General features: G+C 43.3%; 2 protein-coding genes across 3 annotated transcripts in view; both read left to right on the forward strand.

Moving 5' to 3' along the window:
* Positions 1-1,907: 1,907 nt before the first annotated feature.
* Positions 1,908-6,821, forward strand: TERF2IP (TERF2 interacting protein). The gene is made up of 3 exons (XM_053469681.1): positions 1,908-4,361; positions 4,768-4,871; positions 6,392-6,821. Exons 1-3 carry the CDS (start codon positions 1,985-1,987, stop codon positions 6,794-6,796), a joined length of 2,886 nt encoding a protein of 961 aa, XP_053325656.1. The 5' UTR covers positions 1,908-1,984; the 3' UTR covers positions 6,797-6,821.
* A 2,129-nt stretch (positions 6,822-8,950) lies between these two features.
* Positions 8,951-15,925, forward strand: part of RNF123 (ring finger protein 123) — a 33,527-nt gene continuing 26,552 nt past the window's right edge. The window contains exons 1-8 of one of the 2 annotated variants that reach the window (XM_053469174.1): positions 8,951-8,970; positions 9,360-9,452; positions 10,225-10,309; positions 13,571-13,650; positions 14,144-14,241; positions 14,320-14,374; positions 14,722-14,807; positions 15,259-15,345. In XM_053469174.1, coding sequence (XP_053325149.1) covers positions 9,371-9,452; positions 10,225-10,309; positions 13,571-13,650; positions 14,144-14,241; positions 14,320-14,374; positions 14,722-14,807; positions 15,259-15,345 — 573 coding nt within the window. In that variant the 5' untranslated portion in view covers positions 8,951-8,970; positions 9,360-9,370. Of the gene's footprint in view, positions 8,971-9,047; positions 9,092-9,359; positions 9,453-10,224; positions 10,310-13,570; positions 13,651-14,143; positions 14,242-14,319; positions 14,375-14,721; positions 14,808-15,258; positions 15,346-15,925 lie in introns of those variants that run through there. The other variant, XM_053469173.1, reaches the window with a different exon arrangement.

Consider the following 15,925-nt stretch of genomic DNA (forward strand, 5'->3'; position numbering starts at 1 on the left):
TTCAGTATGACAAGCTGAAAAGCGAAGTAATGTAATTTTTTTTTTGCCATAACTGTATCCAACATTTTGCAGTTGTTTGGGTGCAGATGAGCTTGACTCTGTCTCTTTAGGCTTGATGCTTCTTTAGCCATTGTTACCAACAGGGTTCAGGAATGTCTACTGAAGTGGCTATCTGGCAAGGGCCCAGTGGCGCCACATACTTACCTCCTCTGCCCCTGGTAGGGCTGATTCGGTCCTTCAGTGTGCGGCTATTGACTGGATATATGTGATTTAAAGCTCCAGTCCCTGGCTAACATAAAAGCACTGAGAGCACACAAGCATGCATTCCCAATGAATGCTCGCTCTGTATTTGGATCTATGTAGGAAAACCTGGAGAAAACAAGCAGTGTGGGGTGACCACAGCACCGTCCATGTGTTTATAGTTAGTAACAGAGGTGGTTGCACCAGCTGGTCCATATGGACATATAAAAGTAGAGCACTACATTATGACATAATATATTGCAAGGGGGTAATGGAGCTGCATGGGCCTAACCTGGCCCCAGCTATAACCACCCCTCCAACAAAGATGTCCCACTTTGGACTCCTGAAACGCTGTGTGGTATGGTGTGTATCTATATCTTGCCATTGCAAAAGTATAGATGGATAGGATTATTCAGAAGAGATGAGATTAAGGCTGAGTATGATATAAAGCACTCCAAAGCACCAAGTTCTCCCTAAAGAACATGTTATTGAAGCCCAAGGTGCAGTTAAAAATTAAAGACAGTGGCTTGTGCCAAGCTGATGGTCCTCTGTCGGAAACGAGCCACAGTTCCAGTTTTCTTCTTCACCCAACCCCAGCCAGATTGCTTCCGTACATATGGACCATTATGCCAAAATGACTTTTTAACCCCTTCAGTGCCGGGGGTTCTCATAACCAAAGGACCAAAATATTTTTGGTCATTTTTACCATGTTTGTTAAAGTATGATTCCCCTTTTCCATACTTGATGATCAGGAGAACAAAGGGATTCATTCTAAAATAGTAGAAAATACATAAAACACAATAATGATTAGTGATAATGGATAAAAAAAAAAAATCAGTTCAATTTTTGCTTAAATTTTCTTCTATACGGTAGGTGCCCCAGCGGATTAGTGACCCAATTTATGTTCAACACCTCCCGATTTCAGGGGCATTTTTATTTTTAAATTGAGATAAAATAGCTTTTATCCTGTGATACATGAAGTCATAATTTAAAACGTGCGTTTGGTGGCACGACAATTTATCGGACACACGTGCAAAAGCCCTGGACTCTGCGACTAAGCTCAAAAGGAGCTGTTCTTTGGGCGTCCGCATTTTTCCTGATTAATAAATATAGTGCGAGTGTTTGTGTTCTTTTACCATAGGGTTAGATCGCAAGCTCATGGGCCGGGGTTCTCAACTCCTGATGTGTCTGGATGTATTAATGTATATTTCTTATGCGTTAATTGCCCCAATTAAATTGTAATAAAATATATATATATATATATATATATATATATATATATCCCATCAAGGTGCAGTTGTATAGTTTCTCAGGTGTATAGAGCCCTCCTGTATATCACCTGAAGGCAGTTGGAGCCATGAAAAGGCGGCTGAAGGTATTTACTGGGTGAGCATACGCGGAATGAATCCCTACGGGAGGTAAGTAAGATTGCAGTGACACCCGGATAACTCACGTTATTATTATTGTTATAGTAATATTATTATATATAAGCGTCAATGTATGGTACGTGTACCGGCTGTGTCTTTTGTATATAGTATCGTTAGCTGAGAAATAGTGTAGACTTATTTAGAATTTACCGGGCATGGTCTAAGGCTAGTAGCATGTATATCGCGCCGCCACGACCGACGGCTTAGAGTCTATTTATGTTGCCGAATATTGTGTAACAAAATAAACGTCTAAAGTAGTTGCGCTTGTGCTCGCTGGACTACAACTCCCATGTCGCCCTGGGGGCGGTCCGTTTGTAATGACGCCACAGAGTCTGAGCTTCGGAAAAATGGCCGACCCCAAAGCATGTACGCATTCTCGCAGTTTGTTTGTTTTGGAAAATGGGAGTCCGATGAGATTTTATGCTCGGCCTGGCCCGTTAAAGCGGCACCTGTCCCCAATTATCTTGCACGGTGGTGGGGTGATGTGTCGGCTGCAGGAACCCGGTGCGCTGCTTCTTGCCAAGCCCGGAGAAGCTCAGGGGCCACAATACATCTCAATTAATTATGTGACTGACTGTGTGGAAAGGGACGAGAGGCTGGACGTAAAGGATTACGTGTTGGAGAAGACCCCTGGACACACGTGGGTGAAGGAGAGGTTGGAAACCGGTTGCAGGGAAGATCATGCAGGGGGCGATAAAGTTGAGGGAGCTTGGATTAGTGTAGAGAAGGAAAATCAGAACAATAAACGTGGTTGCGATGATGTTGAGGGCTCCGGGAAAAAAAAGTACCGAGAAGTGGGCAGCAAGAAGGATGATAAAGCTGAAAAGGAAGGAGTGTTTGAAGATGAGTGTAGAGAAGTGGATAATACATGGAAGCAGAAAAACAGTACGAAGTACCAAAGGAAAGTACCCAAACAAACAGATGAAAAGGATACTGTGAAAAGTGGCGCGATCCTGGTAAGAGAAGAAATTGGGGATGATGTAGGTGAGGAGAGGCAACTGAAGGATGGGGGCTGCCAAGATCAAGTAGAAGCATTAAAAGATGGTGAGCATCAGCAAGGAAAGGAAAGTTTGAAGGGTAGAAATGGACAGGGCGGAGATGAAGGATTGAAGAATGATAGGGGTCATGGAGGAATGGGGAGTGTGACAGATGAAGAGAAATTAAAGGATGGAGAGGAGACGTTGGCTGATAGTGAGGAGGGCAGAGTGGCAGCAGATGAAGAGGGGACAGCGGCGGCTGATGAAGGGAGCCATGGCGAGGAGGGCAGAGTGGTGGCTGATGAAGGGATCCATGGCCAGGAGGTGACAGTTGCGGCTGATGAAGGGATCCATGGCCAGGAGGTGACAGTTGCGGCTGATGAAGGGATCCATGGCCAGGAGGGGACAGTTGCGGCTGATGAAGGGATCCATGGCCAGGAGGGGACAGTTGCGGCTGATGAAGGGATCCATGGCCAGGAGGGGACAGTTGCGGCTGATGAAGGGATCCATTGCCAGGAGGGGACAGTTGCGGCTGATGAAGGGATCCATGGCCAGGAGGGGACAGTTGCGGCTGATGAAGGGATCCATGGCCAGGAGGCGACAGTTGCGGCTGATGAAGGGATCCATGGCGAGGAGGGGACAGTTGCGGCTGATGAAGGGATCCATGGCGAGGAGGGGACAGTTGCGGCTGATGAAGGGATCCATGGCGAGGAGGGGACAGTTGCGGCTGATGAAGGGAGCCATGGCGAGGAGGTGACAGTGGCGGCTGATGAAGGGAGCCATGGCGAGGAGGTGACAGTGGCGGCTGATGAAGGGAGCCATGGCGAGGAGGGGACAGTGGCGGCTGATGAAGGGAGCCATGGCAAAAAGGGGAGAGAAGTGGATGGAAAGAACTATGGAGGGGACCTGGAAGGAGGAAAACCAGTCATGGATGGAGAAGATGAAGCATCAGATGCAGTAGACCAGGAAGAAGGGGAAACCGTGGGACTTGGAGGGGACAGGGCAGGAGAGGAGGGTATGATGGATAGGCAGTATGAAAGAAAACAGCAGACAAGGAAAGCGAAGGACCCCTGGGAGAGAGGAAAACAAAGTTATGATGCCAATAAAAATGATGTACAACAGAAGAGGCAGAGGATTGATAATGTGCATCAAATAAACTCTGGCACTAAAAACATTGAAAACAAAAAGACTAACGCTGAACATCTGCAAGAGAAAGTGACTCCAGACTCACCCAGCTTTCGTCCAACTGGACGGACTTTCTTTACGCAGGAGGAGGATATGGCTATACTATCATATCTAAGAGACAATGTACCTGCCAGGGGAACAGTGTCTGGTGTTGTTTTGTGGAAGGAAATGGAAGAGAAGCAAGTTGTGAAGAGAACATGGCAGGCAATGAAGGACCGTTATAGGAAACATCTTGCAAAAACAAATCCTTTCTACAAACTACCCAAGTCCCCATCTCCTCTTGAAAAAAAGACTTCCAAGAATGAGGTGTCTAGCCCAAGAGCCTCGACAAGGAAAACCAGAAAAATTAGTTCCTTCACTTATGTAAAATGTTCTACTCCAAAAAGGAGTAAGGTGACTTCATCTGAGGACAGGCCTGGATGTAACGGGGAAGAAGAAGAAGAGGAGGAAGGTGCTGATCTGACCACCCTCAGCCAACACCAGGATACTGCAGAACTTGAAGATGCTATTCAACCCTCGGCAGTATCGAGCGGTGAGTGAATAGGTGTAAACATAAAACTAGCTGGACAGTTTTCTTTACTTTCTTTATGCGGTAGCAAATTGTTAACCCCCTAACATGACCTAACCCCCGACAAATGACGTGCCTGCTTTCTACACTTAAATGGTGTTGCTGTAATGCATCGATGTTGAGGCATTCAGCAACACCTAAGCTTAAGTGGTCCTTAAGGGGTTAAAGAGTTCGTTCGATCTTCAGTGCTTACTTGCGCCAAGATCATAAAATGCGTTGTCACATTTCTAACAGACTTCTTTTAAAATAATACAAAAGAAAACCTGTCCTATGAGCCTCTATTAGTGCTTTTTGAGATAATGAAATATCGTGATTGTCTTTCTTTCTGTTAACAGCGTTTATTTAATTACTTTCTCTATATTATGTTTAGGGATTGAGAAAGTAGCTGATATGAATGAGGACCGTTCCAATGAAGCAGATAACAGCGATTCAGGGGAATTGTGCATATTTGAGATTGCAAACATGGAGTTTGAGGTAGATGATTCTGTGAAATAAGCTCTAATTCAGTCTGTCTACTATTTTTTTGTTTTTTTGTTTTTTTTCTTTTCTTTCTTAACACATATCTTGTGGCACTCAACTGCCGTAAGCAAATGATAGCTGTGTGGTCCCTATAAATTTGTGTTGTCCCTTTTTGCAAATGCATGGGTTGATTCTGCATAAAATCCAGCTAAATGTTGTGCAGGAGATGTCCGTGCACATGACATACTTCCCTTCCAGAGCTGGCTTGGGAAAACAGCAGGCCGGGTCTGTTTGTACCTCTGTGTGGATGCGTGGAAAGCGTTCCCTTTGATTTCAATGGAAGTGCTTTCTTGCCATTGATTGGCTGCTTCAAGCACGCAAGGTTTGTTGGACTACAGAGGAGGAGGGCAGTGCTGCAGGTTGCATATATATGAATGCAATCAGGGCCGGCCCTATAATGGGGCAGACTGGGGCAATTGCCCCAGGCGGCACTTTAGAAGGGGCGGCACTTTGCCGCCCCAAGCGCTTTTTATTTTTTATTTTTTTTGAAGCGGAGGAGAGAGAGAGAGAGAGAGGGGCACCGAGTGGTTTTCGCTTACCCGCTCGGCGCCCCTCTCTCTCTCTCTCTCTCCTCTGCGGCGAGTCTCCCTGTTCGGTCCCGGTGCCGGCTTGTAATGCAGAGCGCCGGAAGTGACGTCAATATCCGGCGCTCAGCATTACAAGCCGGCACCGTGGCAGAGCAGGGAGACTCGCCGCAGGACTGTTTAAAGGTAAGTACCGGGGGGGGGGATCGTAGATTATGGCGTCGGCGAAGTTTAAAATGCCCCCCCCCGGCGTCGGCGGGGGCGGCGTTTTAAACTTCGCCCCAGCCGGCGTTAAGTCTTCGGCCGGCCCTGAATGCAATTTACTTAAGTACTCAGGGTACGTTAGTGTTAGACTTGGACTCCGGCCAAGTCTTTGTAGGGGGAAAAAACCTTCGTATTCCATGAATATTCGCCCGTTCTCATGTTCTTTTCGGGCGGATATTCATGTACGTTGTTTTTTTTTTTTTTTCTTCTCTGTTTTCTAGCAGGGATTAATACGGCAGTAACAGTACGCAGCAGCTTTGGCTCCAGGATTTTTAAAGGCCCGTAAGACCAACTCAACTGGTCGTCGGCAGATGCCTCCTCTGGCATCAACTAGTGAAGGGCAGCTGCTCTTCATTGGTTGATGCCAGACGAGCCCCCTGGCGGTGACCAATAGAGTCGCTCTTACGCCCCTTTAACTCCTGACGCGGAAGCCATTGGTCTTGGCCTGGGGAGACCAACTTAACCTGCAGAGAATAATGGCTTTGTTTAACCGCCACCAAATTAATTTGGTTTGGACAACGAAAATGCAACATTCATGTATGTTTTCATGTTCTCCTGAATAAGAATGCACAAGTCTAGTTAATATGCATTCTTCTATAGTAGCCGTGTCGGGGACATTACTATGCATGTGCAGGTCCATCATTTTTGCTGCTTGTTAATATGTTCCTTTTTCCTGTCCTCTTCTAGGCTGATGATGCCTCCGAGGCAGTGGCCTCTAAGCAGGGCCCTGGCCTTAAGGAGTTTGTAATGGAAGAGGACTCTGTGACTCCAGAGAGCCAGACACAGGTGGATGAGGTGTCTTCAAGCCCGGATGTTTCTGATGGTGAGGGTCTTAAAGAGGCAATACATGACATGATGGCTGAATTTAATCTCCGCCTGTGTGATGTTACTCAGGCTTTACTTAAGAACAGCGGGGAAGTGGGATCTACAAGATGTTTCTTGCGGACTGGCAGCAGACCTGATGGCTATCCCATTTGGCTGAGGAACGATGATTTAGACCTGGAGAAGGAGGACCCAAAGATACAGAAAAGATTAATAAACAAATATGGAGCTGACAATGTTGCAAAGAGGGTGGCATTTCTGACCAGTTAGAGCGCCATGCTCAAAGAACCCCCCCCCCAAAAATAGTCTGTACCCTTTATGTTCTTTCAAGTTGCATTCCTCAAATGCAAATGTTAAAAAGTTTGGCTTTTTGAATGTAAGGAAAATGGCAGCTGCACTTCATGAATCTGGCAAACCTTCCTTTAATGCGGAAAGGACTCTGATTACAGATTTCTAGTTGCAACTTTCCGCCTGTTGTCACTGTTTAATGCATGAGCTACACTGTGTGTAGTCATTGTCTTGGATATACAGAAAAACATGGATGGTTTTGTTACAGGCATTCGTTATATGGCATTATTCACATCTTAAAGAGCACTTTCACAACGTCAATTGCACACTAATAGGTATTTGTGTTCCCTTCCGGTCTAATACCTTAAAAACTGTTTTTATTTGGAAACAGTAACGTTTAGTTGTAAATGCTTATGTGTTTTATTGTAATAGTTTGGTTATTGATTAAAAAATCAAAACAAAAAATCTTCATTGTGTCTTTTTTAAGACGTTTTGAACTTCACATTTATGAACAGGATGGACGGGGTTAGAAGTATTTTATTTATTTATTTATTTTTTCTCTCTCAAACATTGTGATCTTTATTTTTTTCCTCTATTTTACATTTAGGCCAATTTCAAAGTTGTGAGTTCAGTGTTTTTAAAGGGGAATGAGTATAAAATGCACTGCTTTATACAGTAATAAGCTTCCTTTTTATCTGGAGATCTAGAGGCTGCCATTGTGGTCAGCTGAAAAAAAAGAAAGCAAATGGCAAAAACACAGGACTGCACGAAGGGTTGTGTTAAGGTAGGTACAAATGAAAAATCCAAAAGTATTAAAAAAAAGGTCACACATCTACCATTAGTGGCACAAGAACACTTTGCATGCCAGCTTTTTTAATATAAGGACTCAACAGGGTGACATGGCAGGTGAGAAATACATAAATCTATAAAAACGGCACACCTTTTGCACAGTGAAAGGTAGCGCACAGCAGCACTTAAGTCTATTGCTTCCCATGCTTTCCCTTATAAGCAGTCCTTTTATTATGTGGGTCTGCCTATCGGTGGAGGAAAAAAAATTCATTATGTGGCGGTGTGTGGTCCAAGATTCTTTTCTTTTTTTTTGTTTTTCTTGGTTAAATGCGGTACACTAGATACTAGAAGTACTTAAGGATGTTGAGTTCTTTGTTCGGAGGGTATCTGCGCTGCAAGCTTTAAGCTGGTAATTGACAATTAGAGCCAGTTGATGACACAACCCTTCTATTGTGCTGACACCGCCATTCATCGATCAAACCTGTCAGAATGGCCCATCTCCCCTTTTTTGCGATTTTGGTTCACAATAAAAACATGACATCCGCTATCTCCCTTTTTAGTGCGTTTGTAAATGCATTTGTAAATGCGCCCTGTGTGCGTGAGCTGAGGCCGGTGCGTGCACGTTGACCCGACCCGACATGTTTTGTGAATTAAGATGGTAAGTAAACTGGAGTTTTTTTCTTTTACAAAAAGGATGCCATTCATCGTCCGCTGGCTGTGTGGTCGCGTTAAGTTTTCGTATAGCGCTACTTAGAAATGCATGGGGTGTTTTGGAAGATCCTCCCCTTATGCATTTGTCTCTTGCCTCGGATAGTTTGCTTGCAGGGCAGGCATTCGGCGGACAAACGCCTCTCCGTGCATGTGATGTTCTCTACTGCCTGACGGCTTCAGCCAGGGCTCGGTGTGGTGTAAAGTGCTTCCATTGACTTCAAGCAGCCAATCAGTGGCAAGAATTGTCGCAACACGGAGAAGAAGGGACATGAGCATATACCTCTGTTTATACACTGTGTTCCTGAAGCAAAATGCCCTATGTTACTACTCCATTTGTAGCGTACACATATAAATCGGTTACATTTTTATAGGACCAGGCTCATTAGGATGTTGTAACCAAGGTTACTTGTGTAATAAGCTAAAACATTTCATTTTGTAAACATTGAAAGGAGGAGAGGAACGCGAGATAAACAAGAACGTCTCCTCTGCACTGAACCGATTGCTTAATGTTCAGTTGAGCCGATAAAGCTTACTGGGAAAAAAAACTTTATTTAAAACGTACAAAATGTTGATGTAGTTTCAGAGCCTAATAAAGTTCATTGAAAAAAAGTGGCTGTGTACTGGCAGAGCGTGAGGAAAGGTGGGACTGCGGGGAGGTGAGTGGAGGGCAGTACTGACGGGGTGGGTGGAGAAACGGGGCACTCGGGGTAGGTGAGTGGGAGACAAAGGAGGAGGGGCAAAACCGAGCTCAGGAAAACAGCACGGGGGCTGGCGGAGGTGAGGAATAAGGCACGGAGGATGTGTTCGTGTGTCGGGTGTGTTTTGCTCTGTTTGAAGTGAAGCCTGCCTGCTTCCTTAGATGGCTATTAGAGAAAAGTCTCCAGTGAGTGTGGCTGTGACCAGTGCTGTGTTTGGGGTCACGCTGTGCTGGGGGGTGGGGGGTATGTGGCATCACCTCTATTAGTGATACTAATGATGTCAGGCAGCATGACATTATCTGAGGGGTTGTATGTTTAATGTTATTTTTCTTACTTCTAGTTTGCAGTTTAAAGGGACATGGCATCGAGGGGATCGAGTACAGCCGTGACCCGGCGTGACTACAGGCTGACCTGTGAACCTGAGAAGGTTAAGGCCGCAGGTAAATGACATGGCGTGACTTTATTTCAGGCACAAGACTCCTTTAATGACAGATAACCCGCGGGCGTGTAGCCATGTTATGTATATGCTGTGATGATCATTGACGCGCCTGATGCAATTGGTTCATAAAGTGCGTCTGTCATTTCCCAGGTTCTACCTATGTTATGGTGTTTACTGATTACAAAATGTATATTATGAAACCCAATGGGAGCAGCCATCTTAACTTTACAGTATTATTCCTCCCCATTAATTTGTCTCTAAATTCTGTTCAGTTACTGCTCCCTCTTTTATTGAATTTCATTTAGGCAGCCTTTGTAAGGGTGTGAGATGGAATAAGGGAGATAACATCATGTCAGGAAATTAATTCTGCCACCTTTGTCCCTTACATTGAAACCTAATGCTTCCAAGGCAATTGCACCGATTACAAAACAAAAAGGCAATGTAATAAATGAATTTAAGTATCCTAAAGTATCCTAAACGTAGCGGCGCTTTAACATTTTCCAGGCACGTGGCGTAGAATCCGAAGGGTCTTCCTATCAGACACTCATGTTCCAAACGGTGGAGCTTTGGTCATTGTCTTTGCTGCTCGCTGGTGGCTTTGGATATGTGCAGAAGCGTAAAAAATGTAGTTACGCTGTGTTTTTCCAGGAACAAATATCAACTTTGACTAATGAGCTGTACTTATTTACTATTGCCTGCTTCTACAAATATTTTTAAAAATTTCTGCTTTTTGCTTTTCCACGAAACAAGAACAAGTTTCTTCTATTCTGCAGGGATTGTGAATGAGAAACTCTTGAGCCAGTATCTACATAGGATATTCCCAGCAACAGAGGGAACGCAGCACAGTGCAGCTTACAGGTAAAGCTCGACACGTATGCAGAACCGCACGTAGCTTTTACACGTAAGCAGAACCGCACGTAGCTTTTACACGTAAGCAGAACCGCACGTAGCTTTTACACGTAAGCAGAACCGCACGTAGCTTTTACACGTAAGCAGTATCGTACGTAGCTTTTACACGTAAACCGCATCGCACGTAGCTTTTACACGTAAACCGCATCGCACGTAGCTTTTACACGTAAACCGCATCGCACGTAGCTTTTACACGTAAACCGCATCGCACGTAGCTTTTACACGTAAACCGCATCGCACGTAGCTTTTACACGTAAACCGCATCGCACGTAGCTTTTACACGTAAACCGCATCGCACGTAGCTTTTACACGTAAACCGCATCGCACGTAGCTTTTACACGTAAACCGCATCGCACGTAGCTTTTACACGTAAACCGCATCGCACGTAGCTTTTACACGTAAACCGTATCGCACGTAGCTTTTACACGTAAACCGTATCGCACGTAGCTTTTACACGTAAACCGTATCGCACGTAGCTTTTACACGTAAACCGTATCGCACGTAGCTTTTACACGTAAGCAGTATCGCACGTAAGCAGTATCGCACGTAAGCAGTATCGCACGTAGCTTTTACACGTAAGCAGTATCGCACGTAGCTTTTACACGTAAGCAGTATCGCACGTAGCTTTTACACGTAAGCAGTATCGCACGTAGCTTTTACACGTAAGCAGTATCGCACGTAGCTTTTACACGTAAGCAGTATCGCACGTAGCTTTTACACGTAAGCGGTATCGCACGTAGCTTTTACACGTAAGCACTATCGCACGTAGCTTTTACACGTAAGCAGTATCGCACGTAGCTTTTACACGTAAGCAGTATCGCACGTAGCTTTTACACGTAAGCAGTATCGCACGTAGCTTTTACACGTAAGCAGTATCGCACGTAGCTTTTACACGTAAGCAGTATCGCACGTAGCTTTTACACCTAAGCAGTATCGCACGTAGCTTGTACACGTAAACAGTATCACACGTAGCTTTTACACGTAAGCAGTATTTTCGCTTTGCTGGCACCAGGAGTGGGGGGGATGTATTGAAGCGGTTCAGTGGAGTGTTTTACATAGGGGGACTACATTCCCCCCCCACATCAAACTGTACTTGCCCTGCTTGTTTCCGGCTACTTTTTGCTTAAAAATATGAGTATTGCTCCCGGTTTGGTATCTCTAAAGGCGAGTGTCTGAGACTAAGTTGTGAGAGGTGTGATCAGATTAATATTCTTTAAATTACGTTCTGATGATGAACTATGGTAAATCTACACCCAGGTAGAGTTTAGGGAATGCCTCTTCTTTTTAGGGATATTGTGTTACATAAACATTGTTTCTTTAACATATGCGAAAGCTTTGCATAGTTTTGTTTTCATGGCTTGTGGTTTGCTTGCCGGATTAGTCGGTGACATCATTAGCGATGATGTGTCCTGCCTGCGCAGCCACAATTAGCTGAGCCTTACAGTACTAGCTAGAGGTCATGCAGGAATAAGGATACGTGTGTGACACCGAGAAGGACTTTTGAAGTATTTTTCACTTGGCTTTGACATTTCAGCTTGCATTTTGTGTCGTAGCGTTGCCACTGGCATTGCAATTACATATCATTTCTGTATTTTTAGGTAGGAAACAATCCATATGCTGGTGAATTTATCAATAAAAATGCAGCATTGCATATAAATATAACCCATGCAGAATGACGCGTAATACATATTTCCATAGAAACGTTTCCACGAGGAGCACTGATCAGATACACGGACAGCTGTCACATGCGCCGAGTCTCTGTCCAAGCATGAGCGCTGGCACGGTGTATGCCGGCTATTAGCCTCCTTTTTTACTCTGGTACCTTAAGGTCAGTTATGAACCCAGCGGTGCCCTGGCATGCCCTCTCCATCGACTCCTAGCCAGGCCAGGGTGCCAGCGTTAACCAATGAGGGTTTTTGCAGCCTTATAGAGGGTGATTATCAGAGAACACATGGAGGTTGTTGGAACTTTTTACATATATATATAAATTGAATAATACAAAGTTTTATACTCTCTAGGTGTTTCATTTATAAGGTTTAACGCCTTAGCTACCTTTTTTATAGTTTTTCCTTTCCTTTTTTTTCTTTTCTTTATTTTTTTTCAAAGATTACTTGGTGGGAAAGCAGGATTTTGTGATGAAATTACAGGAACATCCAAACTCCCCATTGCTCTGTGTTTGATCATCATAATAACTTTCAATTGGCTGCTGCAACAAAAAAAAAGTGCGGGGTTTGTTGAGGGTTAAATGTATTCCCTTCCATAAATACTGGCCGCCTGCTGTCCTTCAACAGCTCTAAAAATAAACAGTTCTTTAATCTTCTTCTTGAATTACAGCACAGACTGGTTTGTGCTGCTGGGATATATAGTGAGGGCACAAATAGTGTAACCCTTTCACTTCCAGAGAGATACTGAACCATTTTTCTTCTGGGTACGAAAAGTTATGTCTAATGTTATAGTACCACATCCTTTGCAAACTCAAGCATTTCAATTTATTATATCTGTTTAATCGTCAAGTGTTCAGAAAGCAGTTAAAGCTGACATGATGCTTGGTTTCGCAAAACAAAAGCATTAAATAACATTTACTTTATCTCTGCCATCTATATAGTTGGTATAGACATCAGTGACAGAAGTATGACCTATGATCTCTCTAGGTGTTACGTTCTAGGTGTGTGTCTCTTATGAGCAAATGAAGTGAGAAACACCATTTTGGTGTCATTAAGTGGGATATCTCATGATTATATGTTGATTATAAAATACAGCGCTGTACACAGTAACATTGATTATCACTGACAAAGCCTGGGTTTATCCCGATTTGTTCCAATAAACTTCCATTATCTGCAGTCCTGGAGGCAGCCATTGTTGTCAGCCATGTGATATTTTGGGTGACTTTCGTGCTCAAACACATCAGTGAGCTGACAGTGATGACAGTGATTAATTTGCCTTCCATAGGCTTTCATTAGTCCGTGTCTGACGATGTTAAAAAGACTGAGCCTTTCTATTATTTTACACAGAAATCAGAAGATTAGGAGTCGATAGATTGGGCTAAGATAACAAATACAAATCGTTAATATGTAGCTGCTTGAAACTATTATAGTACGCAAAAACTTAAAAATAAAACAGCACAATATTTTTGAAAAATGTATATTCAATCTGATACCAGTAGTAAAAAGAATAGTCTAAATTCCCCTTTAATATCTGTACCATTTACAGAAAACCCCTCACCTTTCACAACCTGGATGAACGCTTGGAGAGGCTTCTGTCAGCGGGGGATTCAACTGAGGAGAATATCGGTGAGGAAACAACTAATATATTTTATTTAACCGTGATAGATGGAGATTTAGACCCAGTGCATCGAGTAGATGAGAGGTCCCTTTTAGTTTGGGTGGTGGGGGTTGGGTAACAAGACCCGTGTGATTTCCTGACACTGATTGGCTGCTAGCAGCAGCCAATCAGGGGCAAGAATAACTTACCTTATGGAGAAGCTGTAGCAGAAAACCTCATCCTTGGTCCGATATTTTATTTCTTTTAAAACTTTTTTAAAGAATACACGTGAAAGTAGTTTTTCTTAGTGAGGTCGTCATTAGACGGTCCGTTTTTAATAATAATATTAATACATAAATACATTGTAATGTTACACATACGTTGAAGTATAAGAAGGTTCTAGAAAGGAATGCAGTCTTACACGGCAAGTGTGCTAAATGATTTTAGGTTTTAATGTTTTGAAATGTGTGGTTTGCTGTTCCTCTATGAAGTATAAGTGAGTATTTCTTATTTCTACCCCAGATCAGGTTGCTGATGGACGTCTAGGATCTTCCACAGTGGTGCTCGATCACACCAGTGGCTTCGAGGGATTGTTGTTGGTAGATGACGACCTCTTAGGGGTATGATGGAAGAAGACCCTCGCCTCCTAAATTCATGCTGACAAAAGCACGTTATCTGACAGCTGTCTTTTTCTACAGGTTATAGGGCAGAGTAATTTTAGTTCCATTCGAGCTACGACTTGCGTATTCAAAGGTGAGAAGGGAGTAAAGGATAATCCGTGAATTACATGACTACCAGTGAATGATCCTAACACATCATATACTATTGTCCTCTATGGCTGCCTCCAAAAGCCAACATGATTTTAGGAATTATGAGATCCAACAGCCACGTTCTTCCTTAATTCACGTGTAGAGTCTTAAAAACAGCCCCAAAACTTTGAACATTTCCATTCTGTATAGACCAGTCCTACCTGTCTGTGAGTCCTGATAGATTTATTAGTGAACATTTTTACAGGTATCGGCAGCCTGCAAATTGCCTCTCAACCATTTTTTGCTTTCCTTTATTTCTTTCTCTTATCTATGTCCTGCGTTTCCCATCAGGCAAGTGGCTTTATGAAGTCCTCATCTCCTCGCAGGGTCTGATGCAGATCGGATGGTGCACCCTGAGCTGCAGGTTTAACCAGGAGGTATGATACTTTTCTTAGTAAACAGTGTCTTCAACCAAATGGGCATGGCTGATGCAAACTGGAGTTAAGGGTGTTTGTGTAGTGGCTTTATAAGAAAATTTACTGGCCGTTACTGAATGTTGCAACTTTGCTCATTCTATTTTAATATGCCACAAAGCCGCATAATAGCTATCATTTGGGAGAGCAGTCGTGATGAAGGGTGCTTTTTAAATAGATCATTTCTTTCTGTCATGAAAGGTAACTTTTAAACATACTTAACATGCCTAATTACAGTTTAAATGATGTAGTCTTTTTTGCATTTGTGTTTGGTCTACGTTTTTACTGGATTATAACCCTAAATGAAACTGCTTAAGTGGTGTTAAAAGCTAACTGTCCTGTGTAAGGGGTCATCTTAATATTGCCAAGAGGTTTGAAGGCATAAAGATCGCTGAAAGTGCTTTTCTATGCACAGGAAGGGGTTGGAGACACTCCAGACTCGTATGCCTATGACGGAAACAGAGTCCGCAAATGGAATGTAACCACTACAAATTATGGCAAGGTAAGACCTTACTCTTAGTGTGCATTATGTCAGATATTCTTGTTAATGTACATTTAAGGCTTTTCATTTTCATAAGAGGTAGTGTGCTGTGAGATAAGTCTCGCGGAGACCTTCACAATATGTGACATCTGTCTAGCAATGGGAACCAATGAGGGTTTATTCACTACAAGTATGTAGGTATCGTGTCAAGCAGTAGAGGAGCTATTTGTCAGGAACCTGATTCGTAAAAGCTGCACTCCATTGGGGTGTATTCACTTAACCGGGAGTTCATCATTTCAACTCTCAGAATGCATTATGAAAGACCAACCCAAAGATCTTCACCTCTTCATCTGGGAAAAGTTAAGGAAAGTCATGTCATAGATTTAGCTGTATTTTATGCTGGGTCAGCTTCATAGTGTATAGTGAAGTCAAGGAGCATAAGTGTTGAAATCCTTCTTCCTTATTTAGTTAATGCACCTCATGAACATTAAATGCAGGTTCTGTAGCATATATGAGGTACTGGATAAGTTTGTCTGAGTGGAGTCTGATACGCTTGCCTTTTCAATGTTATATTGCATAGTTTCAATCTGTGTTCTGTATA

The sequence above is a fragment of the Spea bombifrons genome, chromosome 6, assembly GCF_027358695.1.
Source record: "Spea bombifrons isolate aSpeBom1 chromosome 6, aSpeBom1.2.pri, whole genome shotgun sequence".
NCBI lineage: Eukaryota > Metazoa > Chordata > Amphibia > Anura > Pelobatidae > Spea > Spea bombifrons.